This window comes from Macaca thibetana, chromosome 9 (assembly GCF_024542745.1).
Source record: "Macaca thibetana thibetana isolate TM-01 chromosome 9, ASM2454274v1, whole genome shotgun sequence".
NCBI lineage: Eukaryota > Metazoa > Chordata > Mammalia > Primates > Cercopithecidae > Macaca > Macaca thibetana.
Genome location: NC_065586.1, coordinates 13,687,856 through 13,704,811, shown reverse-complemented (window position 1 = coordinate 13,704,811; position 16,956 = coordinate 13,687,856). Strand labels below are relative to the sequence as shown.

Here is a 16,956-nt window from a genome sequence, read left to right as displayed (position 1 = left end):
TCCTTCTTCCGGTGTGGCTTCCAACAGCCAACTGAAGGGGTTCATCCATCAGCCCCTGCAGGAGGCAGTGGACTTATCCCACGAGACGGGAGCGAGGCAAGGATGTGGACCCTCAGCTCTTCCCGCACCTTCAGGCTGGATTGAATCCTGCCTATCCTGGGTTCTGCACTGACAGAAGAAAATTATCCACCATCAAAAATGAGTCATCACAGTGATGTCTGAAAGCTTTGCAAACAGAGGTCATGAAATGACAGAGTCTGTTTAGTTTTTTATCAGAAAGATTTCCACAAATGATACATCTTACAGTTATAAGAGAAATCAAGAAATCACCAGCTCCCTGTCTTCTCCACATGCAAACCTTCAGAGAGAAAAGAAAATTGGCGCTCACATTGAAAGACCTTTCCATTCACTTCCTCAGAGAAGTACTTTGATAGTTCCTCGACTGAGGTTAGGTGGCATGTGTGGCTGTCAGAATGACTGGATGCACCGTCAGTGTCATCCGAAAGGCCACCAGATGGCTAACTAGGAGAAAGGAGGGCTGTATTGGCAGCACCAGTTTGCAAACTGAGAAGACGAAGTCTCCAGCGTGGACTGAAGGTGCTCTTTTTGAAGAGGGGCAGGGCAGGTTGGATTTTATGCCTCATGGTGTTCGTATTACATAATAGAGTCCTACACACTCAGCAGATTTGGGGAAAAGATACGCATAGTTATGAAGGAGTGTCGAGTGTGTGTGCCGCAGGTAGACATATAGGTGACACATGTCCCATGTTCACTTTAGGATGGGGTTTTTGTCTTGGTTTTTTAAATTTTTAATTTTTGTGGGTTCATAGTAGGTATATATATTTATGGGGTACATGAGATATTTTGATACAGGCATGCAATGTGTAATAACCACATCAGGGCAAATGGGGTATCCACCCCCTCAAGCATTTATCCTTTGTGTTATAAACAATCCACTTCTACTCTTTTACTTATATGAAAATGTACAATTCAATCATTATTGACTACAGTTTCCCTGTTGAGCTATCAAATACTAGGTCTTATTCATTCTTTCTATTTTTTTGAACCCATTAACCATCCCCGTCTCCCCCACTCCTCCCACCCTTCCCAGCCTCTGGTAACCACCCTCTGTTCTCTGTCTCTGAGTTTGATGGTTTTCATTTTTAGCTTCCACAATTAAGTGAGAAAACACGAACTTCGTCTTTCTGTGCCTGGCCTATTTTACTTAACATCATGACCTCTGGTTCCTTCCTGGGGTGGCTTTTAGCACTAAAATGAGGTGGAATTTGAGGCTGTTTACCTCACAAGGTCAACTATAGGACACAAAGGCAGTTTGTGTGCAGCCTCTGTGAACTGCTGAAATTAGCCTAAAGTCTGCAGTAGTTCCTCAGAAGAGAATGTTTGTAAGGCTGGCCGCCTGTCCAGGCAGAGTTGTAATGGTCTGGGTCGTAAACCAGAGTTGACAGCTCCTATTGGTAGAGAGTTTAGCCACAGAAACTGAGAAATTTGCTAGGCCAGCTTGTCCTGAACCCTCGACCTGTAGGTAACTTAACCTTAGCGTCTACTCTAGTTGATAAAGGGGCATCTATTCTGGTCTCTAAGATCACATCAGGAATCTAATATTTCACCTGTATAACTTTGCCCTGGCCCGAAGGGATTGGCTATGAACTATTTATTTATTTGTTTATGAGGCAGAGTCTCGCTCTGTCGCCCAGGCTGGAGTGCAGTGACGCAATCTCAGCTCACTGCAACCTCCGCCTCCCAGGTTCAAGCAATTCTCTTGCCTCAGCCTCCCAAGTAGCTGGGACTACTACAGGCGTGCGCCACCATGCCCAGCTAATTTGTTTTTTTCGTGCGTTTTGTTTTATTTTGCTTCCAAGTGAAACAGGGTCTCACCATGTTGCCCAGGCTGGTCTTAAACTCCTGGGCTCCAGTGATCCTCCTTCCTTGGCCTCCTAAAGTGCTTAGATTACAGATGTGAGTCACCACATCCAGCTGGCAATGCACTCTTTAGGGACATTCATCACATTTCAATTATGCTTTGTCTAAAAGCACTAACCTTCCCCAGCAGTGATAACCAAAGAAACAGGACTGTGGTTGTCATCTGGAGATGGGCTGAAATATGCTTCTTTAGGCTGGAGGAGAAGTTGGTACCAGCATTTTTCCGAGTGGATTTTTAAGCTCATCTTCCATGGCCTATCACTGTTCTAGGCACATAGCCGATGCTCAGAAAATTATTTTTTAATTGGTTAATTTCCAATCCCAGGGAGCAAGGATTTGCATATTTCCTGAGAAATCACTGAATATTGTTGCCTGCATTGCACTGAGAACAAATCATGACATAAAGGAAAAGGTTTAAAATATCTGCTTTATGGGTGCTCTTGGGAGGGTGCAAGTCTTATTCAAATGAGTCTAGGAGCCTCTGTGTGGTGGCTCATACCTATAATCCCAGAACTTTGGGAGGCCAAGAGTTTGAGATCAGCCTGGGCAACATAGCAAGACCACAGCTCTACAAAAAAGATGTATTTAATTAGCCAGGCATGGTGGCACACACTTGTATTCCCAACTACTTGGGAAGCTGAGATGGGAGGATCACTTGAGCCCATGAGTTCGAGGCTGAAGTGAGCCAGGATCACATTAGGGCACTCCAGCCTGGGTGACAGAGACCTCTTCTCTTAAAAAAAAAAAAAAAAAGTAGTTTAGGTAATCATCCTTGGGCCACATGTGCAGTTTAGGTCTTAATGCTCTCTCTCTTGTTGATATTGAAATAAATGGTCTTTTATTCAATATCTTCAACGTGCGTTGCTAATGATCAGATGACATCATCTCATCTGTAGGTGGGAGAACCAAGCCAAAGCCCAGAATCACCTTCTACAGGACAACATAAATATCAGCCTCAGACTTACAGAGCTCTCATCCTTACCTCTTAGTTTCATTGATGCAGGTTTAGAGCGCGCCCTTGTAGGACAGAGGGGGAATGAGAGAAGGATAGACAGGTACCTTCTTTTTCAACTTTCAAGAAACAAACTTACATGGATCTGTCATCTTGGCTATGCCCATGACCTCTAAAAGAATGATTACAGGCCAGGTGTAGTAGCTCACACCTGTAATCCCAACACTTTGGGAGGCCAAGGCAGGAGGATCACTTGAGCCCAGGAGTTGAAGACCAGCCTGAGAAACATAGTGAGACCCCCATCTCTACAAAAAAAAAAAAATTAAAGTTAGCTAAGCATGGTGGTGTGTGCCTGTGGTCCCAGCTACCCAGGAGGCTGAGGCAGGAGGATCACTTAAGCCCAGGAGTTCAAGGCTGCAGTGAACTATAATGGTGCCACTGCACTCCATCCTGGGCAACAGAGCAAGACCCTGTCTCGACAAAAATAAATAAGTAAAAGTAAAAATTTTTTAAAATAGAACTTAATAAAGAGTGATTCCTTGAGATCCTGACATGGGCTGTCTGCTGTGGGGTGGACAGCGTGAGAAATCCCAGTGCGGCAGAATTAGGGCTGTGGCTAAGCACGAGTGGCATTCACCTCTTGGATCATTAGACAAACATGAAGTGACTTGATGCTGAAAAACTGGCAGAGGGCTAATAATGAGCAATTGTGCAAGATCGCATCAGTCTCATCCTGCACCACAGCCCCTGTTTGCCCCGGGGGCAACTTTGCGTAGTCATGATGAGTTGTGCAATGAGGCATAGAGCCACAAGAAGAGAGAAAGTTGGGCTAAATATGGGCATTGTGTCCCACTTCAATGATATACGGTGTATTAGTCAGAGGAACAGAACCAATAGGATATATATAGATATACAGATATCAGAAGGAGACTTCTTATGAGGGGTTGGCTCACAAGATCATGGGGGCTGAGAAATCCCACAGTCTGCTGTCTGCAAGCTGGAGACCCAGGAAAGCCAGTGGTGTCAGTCCACTGGCTGAGTCCAAAGACCTGAGAACCAGGGAGCCAGTGGTATAAGTCCCAGTCCAAGGACAAGAGAAGATGAAATGTGATGTCCCAGCTCAAAAAGCAAGGGACAGAAAGAAAGAAAAATGAAAAAAGGGGCGAGCTCCTCCATCCTCCATCTTTTGATCTGTTCAAACCTTCCAGGATTGGGTGATGTCCACCCTCACTGCGAAGGGTGGTCTATTGAGTCCACTGATTCAAATGCTGATCTCATCCAGAAACACCCTCATAGACACATCCAGAAACTGTTTAATCTGTGCGACTCGGGGCTGGATGCAGTGGCTCATGCCTATAATCCCAGCATTTTGGGAGGCTGAGATGGGTGGATCACTTGAGCCCAGGAGTTCGAGACCACCCTGGGCAACATGGTGAAACCCTATCTCTACTAAAAATACAAAAAGCTAGCCGGTTGTGGTGATGGGCACCTGTAATCCCAGCTACTCAGGAAGCTGAGGCACGAGAATCACTCGAACCTAGGAGGCAGAGGTTGCAGTCAGCTGAGATGGTGTCACCGCACTCTAGCCTGGGTGACACAGCAAGACCCTGTCTCAAAAATCAGTAAATAATGGGTAACCCTTGGCCTGTCAAGTTGACACATAAAATACACCACAGACATGGTGACCAGTATACACACACACACACACACACACACACACACACACACTACCCATCTCTTTTAAAACAAAATCTTAGTAAAGATTCCTATAAATGCTAAGATATACTAAAGAACAAAGACAAAACTGTGGAGTTCAGATTATCTATAGATACTCATCAGCAGAAATAAATAATATAGACCTAATAATTGTAGTGTGTTTTATCGTTTCCAAGTCACTTCTCCATTTATGCCGCACCAAACCCAGTAAAATAATTGGAAAGGAAATTGTTATCCCCATTTTACTGATAAGGAAAATCAAACTGAAGGTCAGGTGGTTCAGTCCATGTCCCCACGGCATTGGGGGGTTAAGACCAGAATATGGGACTTTCAGGGGACAGTAGAAATAATCTTAAGGAGAATGGCTTATCTATCATCTTTAGATGTTTTGTGGGTAAGAATAAACGTGGTGATAACTGGTGAGAATTTGTTAGGAAAACCCTTGGTGGCTTTCCTAACCCTAGAAGTGGTTCTGAGTGGACTTTGCAAAGATTTTCCTTGACAAAATCTTCTCGACCTACCATATGGTTGTCAATTACATTTTCTCATGGAATTATCTCATTTGTCTTACATCAGAGTTGGAATTCCTGCAATTCCGGACCATGGTGGGCTGCTTTGCATTAAGATTCTTGGTTGAGCATAAAGACCACCACCCAGTCCCTCCGAGCAAAGAGGCCCTCCGGCTCTCAGGACACTTGGAGAACATCCGTAACACCTGCCATTTGGGGTTCCCACATGGCCACTTATTAGAAACACTTGGAGGCCCTCAGAGGGAACTCTTTCTGAGAATATTGTTAGCCATGGTGCTGCTGATAAATGACCTCAGACCTCTTCCTTCGGCAGTTCAGTCACCTGGGATAAAACAACACAATGTGGGAGGAAGTGGGGCCGCCCTTCCCACCCCTACTCAGAGCACGTATGCACGTGCAAACACAGACACACACACACACACACACACACACCCCTGCAGATGGTCACGGTTTGTCTTTCCATACCATTTCTCAAAAGATCAAAGGGAGCAGCATGCATTATTCAGTAGTAAGGAAAGCAGATGCCTAAAGTATACACCCAGTGGCCACAGTCACCAAAGGACCTTACATTCCCTCCTGCCAGCGTTGCCCCCCTGGGCTTCTCTAGTCTCAGAGTAAAGTTATTCCATGCCCACCAGACAGCCCAAGATTCCCAGGCAAGATTCCGGCTCAGTGAACGACCCTGCAGAATCCTCTCCTCCAATGTCTGCAAGAGCACTGGGGTCTTCACCACGGAGATGCGGATTGCATAAGCACAGAGGAATGTCACACCTCAGCCCCTGCATAAGACGGACGCCACCCTCAAGCCTCCTGGAAGTGTCTTCTGCTCCTCCTATGATCCCATCTTGTCCTTAGTTAAGGGGAACGCCCAGAATCCCAGGAAAAAATGGGATTTTTACACACTGTGTGCCCCCCGTCAGTGTAGTTCCTCTGCTTGAGCAGAAACCCATGAAAGAAGCCACCTCTGTCTGGCCGGGCGTGGTGGCTCATGCCTGTAATCCCAGCACTTTGGGAAGCCAAGGTGGGTGGATCACTTAAGGTCAGGAGTTTGAGACCAGCCTGGCCAACATGGTGAAACCCTGTTTCCACTAAAAATAAAAAAATTGGCCAGGCATGGTGACGCACACCTGTAATCCTCGCTACTTGGGAGGCTGTGGCACAAGAATTGCTGGAACCCAGAAGGCGGAGGTTGCAGTGAGCCGAGATTGCACCACTGCATTCCAGTCTGGGTGACACAGTGAGATCCTGTCTCAAAAAAGAAAAATAAATAAATGAAAAGCCACCTCTGGACCACTGTAAAAGTCAGATAGGGAAAAGGGAGAATCATTTTCTCTAGTGTTATGTGGGAGCACATTTCTGCTAGGAAGACCCCTGGAAACATCTATTAACTCCTCTCTGTGGAACTTGGCTTTCAGAGTTGTTTTGTTTTGTTTTGTTTTTGAAATGGAGTCTCACTCTGTCACCAGGCTGGAGTGCAGTGGCGCTATCTTGGCTCACTGCAACCTCCACCTCCCGGGTTCAAGCGATTCTCCTGCCTCAGCCTCCCGAATAGCTGGGACTACAGGCATGCGCCACCACACCCAGCTAATTTTTGTATTTTTAGTAGAGACGGGGTTTCACCATGTTGGCCAGGATGGTCTCGATCTCTTGACCTAATGATCTGCCCGCCTCGGCCTCCCAAAGTGCTGGGATTACAGGCCTAAGCCACCGTGCCTGGCCGGCTTTCAGGTTTTGCAGTACCATGGGAAATTTTCAGAGTGAGCCAGAAGTCTAGAGCTCTGCCCCATTGCAGTAGAATCTTAAGGATAAAGCCACCTGGAAGGGTGAGGTGTGCAAGGGGGAAAAGGCATCATGAACAAGTGACATTGGGGAATTGGGCAAAGACTGTCAGGATGTCTTCCCACCACCCTAGACTGGTTCTTACCCACACCCTTTCGGTCTTTGTGTTGAGTCCTCCGAGAACATCCAGTGAAATGATCCTTCAACTCAATGCATGTTAAACAGGCGAGGTCAGAAGTAATAATACGGCTCTTTCCATCAGATTGTGTAAGCATGTGCATTGCCGGGGGCGCTTGATTCTTGAATCATTTCCCCTCCCACTGGCCACATTTCAACTCTTCCTGTTTTTGGTGTCTTCACTGGGAGATAGATGGTCAAGGTCAGACTTTTCACCCGAAAAGTCACCACAGTTAAAGGTGCCAGTTCTCACTTACCCCGAGAACAACTATGGTGAGAGAGAAGTTGAATCAATCAGGTTAGATATTCGATGGTGCATTTTTGGTAGCTTTCCTGTGGATAACAGTTACGTTACAGTTAATGTTCACCAGTGATACTCTCCTGGAACCACATACTGGGCTGTGTAAAATAGAATAAAAGACCTTCCTTCATTTTCCCCGCCTCCACGCAGGTATAGACATTTTCGTTTATCAGATGAATCAAACAGCAAACTGAAAGCTATGTTCGCACTTAAAAGTGTTATTTTCTGATGGTTGGTTTTGAGCTGCGCATCAGATAAGCCTCAGCAGATGTTAAATATTAGCCCGCAGTCGACCATTGGCTGTAACATAGGTGTAAATGTTTGACAGAAAAGCACACATACAACAGCACACTAACAAGTGCACTCCAAGGCATTCAGGTGGGAATGGAAATGCACATAGTGAGAGTAGAAACCATCTATTGTGGTAACCCTGGACAGTGTTTCTGTGAAGCCATTTGTACACTGTTAAATGATTTACATTCTGATGGGACCTGCTAATCCCAGAACTGCAATTCCAAACATTCTTCCACATCCCAGCACTGACAGCCTCTATCAATTCCAACCGCCAGAAAGCTCTTTCAGCTGGTTAAACGTAAGGAATTACTGTCCCCAGTTCTTCCATAGGCTCTCATGAGTTCTTTTAAGCCATACTTCTCAGGTGGTTCCAGGGCAAATATTAGTATCCAGCTTTGAAATTCCCAGGCCCAAAGGAGCCTGAATGATATCTCTCCTTCAAAAGTTCCAGGTGTGCCTGAATGCATTGTTTTAAATTGCAGGAGCCAATTCTGGACCTCTCAAAAAATAATTAGAAAATCCGTGAATCTCAAAAAATAAATAGAAAATCCATGAATCATGCCTGTAATCCCAGCACTTTGGGAGGCCGAGGTGGGTGGATCACCTGAGGTCAGAAGTTCGAGACCAGCCTGGCCAACATGGTGAAACCCCATCTCTACTAAAAATACAAAAAAATTAGCCAGGCATGGTGGTGTGTGCCTGTAGTCCCAGCTACTTGGGAGGCTGAGGCAGGAGAATTGCTGGAACCCGGGAGGCGGAGGTTGCAGTGAGCCAAGATCACACCATTGCACTCCAGCCCGGGCAACAACAATGAGACTGTGTCTCCAAAAAAACCAAAAAACAAACAAAAAAAAATCCTTGAATCAGAGTCTGGCTTGTAATGCAAGTGAATAGAAACTCTTGCTAAGCGAACTCGCGTTATAAATGTTGTTCTGAGAATGTGTTGGCTGAAGCTGGGTTTCTATTGATTTTAGGAGAAATGTAAGTCCTAAGGGAGGTCACATTCTGGACAAGTAGTTGGGGGTCTGTTCCCGGCCCCTTAAGTGCCATTAAGGCCCTGTGGGTTTCCAAAGTCCCTGAATGTTTTTGGATTCCATTCTCAGGGTCAGCTGGCTGGTCTCTAAATCTCTTTGACCTCTAGCTCTCTGTCATCCAGTCAGCCACTATGGGATCTAGTGATATTAGGGAAAAGAAAATAAAGATGGACATTTGTGCTTAAGCTTGACACCAGACATAGGATATCAATTAAATTGTGTATTATTCTCACATGCTGATGAACTCAAGGCTTCTCTTTGTCTTTAACATGTGAGCTATGTATAATGAGACAGTGCTGTGCACTAAGAAGTTTATTAATGTAGGTCATGTTTTCATGTTTAGTGGGTTTGTTGTTTTGTTTGTTTGTTTGTTTGAGGCAGGGTCTCTCTGTCAGCAGGCTGGAGTGTAGTAGCATGATTATGACCCACTGTAGCCTCAACCTTTCCAGGCTCAGGTGACCCTCCCACCCAAGTAGCTGGGACTACAGGCATGCACCACCATTCCAGGCTAATTTTTGTATTTTTACTAGAGATGGGGTTTTGCCATGTTGGCCAGGCTGGTCTCGAACTCCTGGGTTCAAGTGATCCATCCACCTCAGCCTCCCAAAGCGCTGGGATTATAGGCGTGAGCCACCATGCCAGGCTAAGTGTTTGTACCACACACACACACACACACACACACAGACACACGGAAATCTTTGGATATGATAGATATGTTTATTACCTTGATTGTGGTAATGGTGTCATGGGTGTATGCATCTGTCCAAACTCATAAAATTGTTTACATTAAACATGCAGTTTTTGAGGTGTTTTAGTTATACTTCAATAAAGCTGTTATGGCTGGGTATGGGGGATCACACCTGTAATCATCCCAACACTTTGGGAGGCCAAGGCAGGCACATCATCTGATGCCAGGAGTTCCAGATCAGCCTGGCCAACCTGGTGAAACCCCATCTCTATAAATACAAAAAAATTAGCCAGGTGTGGTGGTGCATGCCTGTAGTCCCAGCTACTCAGGAGGCTGAGGCAGGTGAATCACTTGTACCCGGGAGGTAGAGGTTGCACTGAGCCAAGATTGCACCACTGTACTCCCTCTTGGGTGACACAGCGAGACTCTGTCTCAAAAAAAAAAAAAAAAGAAAAAGGCTGTTTTAAAAAATATGAACTATATACATTTTGAAATATAAATTTCAAAAATATAAAGAGAGAGAGAGAAAAGGAATTTTTTCAAAAACCAACGAGAAGTTTAAGTGCTTTGAAGACCAAGTCCCTAGATCACAATTAAGTATTTGGGGGAAGAACTACTAGGCGGAAACATTGTGAAACTTACACTCTGTAACAGCGCTGACCGATAGAACTTTCTACAGTGGTTGAAATGTTCTGTATCTGAGCTGACAACACGGTAGTCACTAGCGACATGAACTGTAGAGCACATGAAAGAAATGTGGCTAGTACAACTGAGGAACTATATTTCTACCTTGTATTTAATTTTAAGGAGTCACAATCCCACTGTAACACTCCTTTCAAACAAAGCCTTTCAATAAAGCCTTTCTTTCAATAAAGTTCTGAGTTTAGTTTATACAGAAAATGCGTTTTGTTGTCAAGCATCTCTATTCCAGTGATTAATAACATTAACAAACAGGTTTGTAAAATGCTGGGGCCTAGTCCACCTCTTAATTTCTTGAAAGATTTAAAGATGAGGCCTTTGAGATAATCTGGTAGGCCCGGGCCCCCTAGTCCATCCCAGCTAAGAGCAGCAAAAAGGATGTTGGGAGTGTTTAGGACTGAACAATTCAGGGCAGTGGTCTCAGAGACTCAAGACATTCTATGAATATGGGAGATTCTGAGCAAATCTTCAGAAAAGGAAGCTTTTTTTTTTTTTTTTTTTTTTTTTTAGCTGGGGTCTCACCCCATTACCCAGGCTGGAGTGCAGTGGTGCTATCACAGCTCACTACAACCTCAACCTCCCAGGCTAAGAGATCCTCCTACCTCAGCCTCCAAAACACCTGAGTCTATAGACGTGCACCACCCTGCCTGGCTAATTTTTTAATTTTCTATAGAGATGGGATCTCATTATGTTGCCCAGGCTGGTCTCAAACTCCTGGGCTGAGTAATCCTCCCGAAGAAGAGCTGTCATTTTTAAAAAAAGAAAAAAGTGGTTGTTAAATACCAAACTTGTCTTCCTTTGTTGCTTTTTCCTTTCAGGAGCTTATTGACGTTGACAGTGAAGTGGTGTTTGAATTAGCTTCCTATATTTTACAGGTAAGTTGTTTTTCTCCTCCTCTGTATGTCCCAGGGCCATACACAGAAGAAAGGAAATAAGACTGACCAGGCATAGCCAGTAGCTGTGTCCACTCACTATTTGTCATCTTACCTTTTTTTAGCCATAAGCTGCATAGAGCTATTAGAGACACTGATGGAAACTATAGCAATAAACAGGGGCTTGTAGTATTTCAAAATTTTAAGACAGCAAATCCCTGTAAAGCAAAGTTGTGTGTTTAACCTGAGCCTGGGAGAAACTGAGGTCATTTACTGACCCCATTTTCTTTGGGTTTGGTACTTTCACCCTGGAGAAAGCCAAGTGAATAGCTAGAGTTAGTGGCCAAAAAAAATCATGTTCTGCCCCCTGGAAAGACAAGGAAAAGCCCTTTAGGTTATGCAAAAAAAAAAAAAAAAAAAGTGTTATAGAATATTAGCTTAATAGTGGCAAGATGAGTTAAAATGATATCATTTCTTTATTCCTTCAATAAGTATTTATTGAGCAACTACTATGTTTAAGGCATTATACTGGATTCACTAAAGTTTCCCTGGTCCCTACCTCCAGAGTCTTCAGTATAATTGGGGACTAGCATAAAATACAAACCAAAACAAAAAGTGACCCTAGAAATAGACAGTTCTATCCAGATACATGTTCATATTTAGAATCTTTAAACTAGAACATGTCAGACCCGGGCTTTGAGGTGGAGATGTACATTTTGTCATTATCAATCACTTTCTTTGTCTATAACTTTCTAGAGTTTAATTTCATGTCTCATATTCAAATAGCAAAGGTATGCATTCTGTTTTAATTGTATTCCTGCAGCAAATAGGATAACTGCAGGAAGCTGAACTCATCTCATTCAGTAGAGAAACTCTCATGATTGTAGAATGTACTTTAGAGTCTCTAACACTGGCTTAGTGTATTTCGCTGATGTTGAATTTTTTCTTCTACAGGAGGCAAAGGGAGATTTTTCTAGGTGAGTTTACAATTTTTTGTTGTTGTTGTTTAAAATGTAAACCCTTGCTTCTCTATTAAAAGAAACTATTCAGGATGTCCTTTTCAGGTGGACAATTTATTCATGTTGTATGTTAATGATGAGATCTAACTCTCAACTTGTCCATTGAAACAGATAGATCAGGTAGAGAAAACATAGTAATAGCAAGGATGATGTTCTCCACTACATGCAAAGCCCGGAGATTACTGGAAAGCTGACATTAGGGCCCGGCGTCACACATGCCCATTGTCCTGAGGTTGGACGGGCTGCTCAGATGTCTCATAGAGACTGGAATCACCATTGTGGTGTAAATATGGTTGCAGATAACTCGTCAGTCCTGACAAGTAGGTGGACATCTTTTTTTCTCTCAATGTAGTCCCTGCCCCTCAAGGGACAACATGCTGTCTTCTAGGGAAATTTCATTCGTGAAAGTGTTACAACATAAAAATACCGCACCTCTGCTTTGGTTCTGTCTTAGGATATTGTGTTGGAGAAAACATAAACAGACAACTACTGGGAATCTGTGAATGGCATTAATAGCCTTGTAAAACTGCAAACTCGTCATTTATTTCAATCCTCACTGTGTGTTGATCAGTATGGCTGAAATTGCCCTGAAATCTCTCGTGATCATCACCAGACCTGGAACAGGGCAGAAGGTGTAGCCAGCCACCAGCAGGGCTGTCTGCTCAAAGGCAGACGTTATTCCTGGGATTCTGTTTGATTAAGCTCCTCTGAAAAAGAAAACAAAAGAAAAGGCCAGGGTAACCCGTTCTGGAGAATCTAGGTTTACAGGCAAACAGTAAACCATATGAACAGGAAAGGAAAGCATGAAGGCATAAGGTTCTGGCCCATCAACAGGAAATTAGCAAATTGGTATTAAAAAGAAACACAAATCGGACCTCTGCTCCATCTAAGAACCTGTCTGTTTCCCCATGCTTTGAGGGATTTCATCTGTAAATGCAGCAAAAACTACTTCTGTTAGTGGCCACCTGTACTTGGCTGTCTTTGTCACCGGTTTTTCAGGTCTCAACTGCTTTCTCCTTGCTCTCCTGGTACATTTCTCAGGCTTTCTTTTTTGCTATTATTATTTTTTAAATTTTTTCAGAGGCAGGGTCTCCTTCTGTTACCCAGGCTGGAGTGCAGTCATGGCTCACTGTCACCTCCAACTCCTGGGCTCGAGTGATCCTCCTGCCTCAGCCTCCCAAGTAGCTGGGACCACAGGCATAAGTCACTGCACCGGGCTAATTCTTCTTTTTTTTTTTTTTTGTAGAGATGAGCTCTCACTGTGTTGACTGTTCTCAGTCAGACATCTCAGCAAAAGCAAAAAATTATTTTACAATCTAAAACAAGGATGAGCAAGCTTTTTCTGTTAAGGGCCAGATTGTCAGTATCTTGAGTTTTGCACGCAGCACGATCTCTGTTGCAATTACACCACTCTTCCTAAGTGCAAAAGCAGCCCAATAGGATAAGTAAATGGATGAGCCTGATTATGTTCCAATAAAACTTTATTTATGGATACAGAAATTTGAATTTCATATAAATGTTCATGTATCACAAAATATTCTTCTTTTGAGTTCTTTTTCTAATCATTTAAAAATGTCAAAGCCGTCCTTAGTTCATGAGTAATACATAAGCAGAGGACTAGATTTGTCCAGGGGGTTATAGTTGCTGACTCTGATCTCAAATGCCATCTCTTCAGCTCTGTTTGAATATTTGCATAAAGAGACCTCCGGGCCCCTTTTATTTAAGTTTTCCAAGTTTTTGGTATAAAGCAGTGCTGGTCAAACTTTTAAATAGATAATGACTGTAACTAGCTTTGGCTGGAGACCTTGAACTTTGTAGGTGGCCAGTAACCATTTACTGAATTTGCTAAACATAATGTTTTCAGGTTATAGAAATTAATCTTGTTATAATTTTTCTTTGTTACTTTTTTATGACATTAATTTGGCCTTGGAATTTGGGGTTTTGATAAGTGCCAGTCCATAACTACTTACAAAGATTTCTGAAGTCCCATGAAAAAATGATTTAAAAACCACAAATCCAATGGATTCCAGTGTCTAGTCTACTTACTCACATTTTTCCTTCCACATTTCTTTCGCCAGCTCTGAACTCTGCTGTAAATATTATTTATTTTGAGAGTACCCTGACAGGATGGAATGTGAACTGGGAATAGCATGATCTGGCCCCATGGATCATGGGAACGTGTGGCCACATGGATTGCCAGGGAGAAGGAAGTGCAGGCTTGGCCTCCACAGTAATTCATGGCCCCCTAATGAGCTTCTGGAATGCTAGCTTGTTGGCTGAATTCAAAGAAACAAAGGATCTGGGTTGTGCTCCATTTGTCAAAGTGCTACTGCTACCTAGCAGTTTGTTTGTAAGCGCAGCTGTCTGGGAAGAGAAATCACTGTCAGGAGAGGGGAGAGGTCAGACACCTTATCCAAAAGGTCAGTTTATCTCACAGCCTAAAACCTACACCATGGACAGTGGGGGTGATCTGTTACATTGGAGTCTCTGCTAAACACTCTTTTTCTGTAGCAGGCCCATGCTAGTAAAGCCATCTTCAGAGGTCCAGAGAAACTAGTACACTTGAGTGGCCTAACATTTTGGAGTAAGAGAAGTAATTCTAAATTCCTTCCCATCTACTTCTGGGAAGATACCCAGCACATCAAAATTGACCACACTTGGTTCAGCGGCTAAACATTAGGTATTTTAGATGTCCCATTCTCATAACTTATGTCATTTATATAAACAAACTTATTTGTGATTTATTGTAGAAAGTTGTTTTTGCTATTGATGCAGGATTTTTTGCTCCTTAGTTCAACTAAAATCCAGCTTCTTGTCTCACGACCAGGAAAAATTAGGCACATAGACAAATGGAAGGGGGAGGAGAGTGGATTATTAAGTGAAAAGAAGGCTCTCAGCATAGAAGGAGAGGCTCCCACCTCACAGATTAAATATCAGTCTTCTCCCCTACATAAGGCACGAATTCTTGGTGGCTCCACCCCCTTCTCCCAGTGCACATGTGGGCCCCGGTCCCTTGTAGGCACACCCCCGGGCAAGACCCTGTGTGGGTTTCCTTATCTGCATCTGCATGCCTCCTGCATCTATCACTGTTATTAAATGCATGACTATATAACCTCAGTTTTATTTAAAGGAATGGCTTTGATTTCCATACTGTAGTTTTCCTGAACAACATTAATAAAATACCAGCCAGCTAAGAACACACAGAACCCTAGAAAAGGCTTTTCTAGATATAACACAGGGTCCAGGGCTAAACTCTAAGATCTTCTAAAATCTAGAGGATTCAATAACCTTTTAAATGAGTGGCCATCCACAAAAGATAAAGTAACTCTTTCACAGCCTGAGAAGTCCTGAATCCATAACTTCCCAAAAGGCTATTTTCTTCAGGATACTATTATCCTAGATATTTACATTTCAGGGACTATATCCAAATTACATTTATGTGGAATGAGTATTAATCCATAAATTATGGGAGCAGTTTCCTTGAGGTACAAGAGAAAAGGGGATTGCTTTTACAAAAGAGAAGTCAGGGGCTGGGTGCACTGGCTCACGCCTGTAATCCCAGCACTTTAGGAGGCCAAGGCAGGTAAATCGCCTGAGGTCGGGAGTTCAAGACCAACCTGGCCAACATGGTGAAACCCTGTCTCTATTAAAAATACAAAAAGTAGCCGGGTGTGGTGGCGTGCGCCTGTGATCCCAGCTACTCGGGAGGCTAAGGCAGGAGAATTGCTTGAACCCAGTTGGCGGAGGTTGCAGTGAGCCGAGATGGCGCCATTACAATCCAGCCTGGGTGACAAGAGCAAAACTCCCTCTCACAAAAAAAAAAAAAAAAAAGACGAAGTCAAAAGTGCTGATCCACCTTAATGGAAAGAGAACTATATAAGTCAACTCTGAACTGTAGCTACTGTTTCTCATGAAACTCACTTGCTCTTCCATTTCTTCTTTTGGACTCTCTGTTTTGCTCAGCAGATGCCTGAAGGCTTATTCTTACATAACTCTTTTCTTTCCCATTAACAGAATAGCTCACTTCCTTGTCTTATTGGACTTTACGCTGAAATGTCAGGTTTAGCATGCTGAGAGAAAATGACTGTAATATAGATAGATAATTAGTATCGCCTGCCATAGGAAGAAATACAGACCACACATGTTCATATTCTACCAAACGGAGGATAAATTTGTACGATGCCTCTAAAGGTTTAGGAAATAGTCTTATCTAAAAATAACATTTTTTCACTTTTATTGTTTTCCTTAGCACAGCATGTGGTAATCTCGTTTCATTTCCTGATGTATATACATGTAAAACAAAAAACCTCATGTCTGTCGACAGTCAGGAAGTCAGTAGAGTTGGCATTTCTGTTTAAAAACAATTCAGTAGCCTCCGAGCTGTTAACAAAGGCAGCTGTGGGCCAAATATTTGGAAGAGGAGAACTGATGCAGTTTAAAAACAGCAACAAAAAATATCTTTCGATGATCACTGTTGACCACTGGCCAACTAACTAACAGATTCTTACATATGATTCTATGATTCTTACATATTTTATTCATCAGAAACACCTCAGGGGTTTGGGAATGGAATACTGATGTTTTCCATTTCAAAGCTTTTTTAAAACTCTTGGGTGATGGTAGAAAAACTAATATTCTCTTCCTTAAAAAGATCAGTGCAGAGAATACCTCATTTAATCGACTGATAGGACATCCAATTCTCTAGTTATATTCTAATTTAATTTAACAGAAGTTTTATTGCAACACTGTACTAAGGGAGATATTACATACAAAAACTTGATTTTGGGGGTTTTGTCTCTAAGGGGACCTTAACTGAAAACCTTATCAGCCAATCTCCTTACCCTGATTTTGAGAATCACTTCACCTCTGCCAGCCCTTCTGATCTTTCTAAAAATGTGCTGCAAATTTGCTTAAAATAATAATTTTAAGCAAAGCATGGTGGCTCACGTCTGTA

The 16,956-nt window shown here is 43.1% G+C and overlaps 2 protein-coding genes across 14 annotated transcripts in view; both read left to right on the top strand.

Moving 5' to 3' along the window:
- PHYH (phytanoyl-CoA 2-hydroxylase) overlaps positions 1-16,956 on the top strand; it is a 1,057,918-nt gene that overhangs the window by 555,924 nt on the left and 485,038 nt on the right. The gene's annotated exons all lie outside the window — the stretch shown is intronic.
- Positions 1-16,956, top strand: part of FRMD4A (FERM domain containing 4A) — a 695,352-nt gene that overhangs the window by 564,910 nt on the left and 113,486 nt on the right. For all 13 annotated transcript variants that reach the window (XM_050803197.1, XM_050803199.1, XM_050803194.1 and 10 more), the window contains 2 exons: positions 10,930-10,986; positions 11,938-11,960. In XM_050803197.1, the coding sequence (XP_050659154.1) occupies positions 10,930-10,986; positions 11,938-11,960 (80 nt within the window). The remainder of the gene's footprint in view (positions 1-10,929; positions 10,987-11,937; positions 11,961-16,956) is intronic.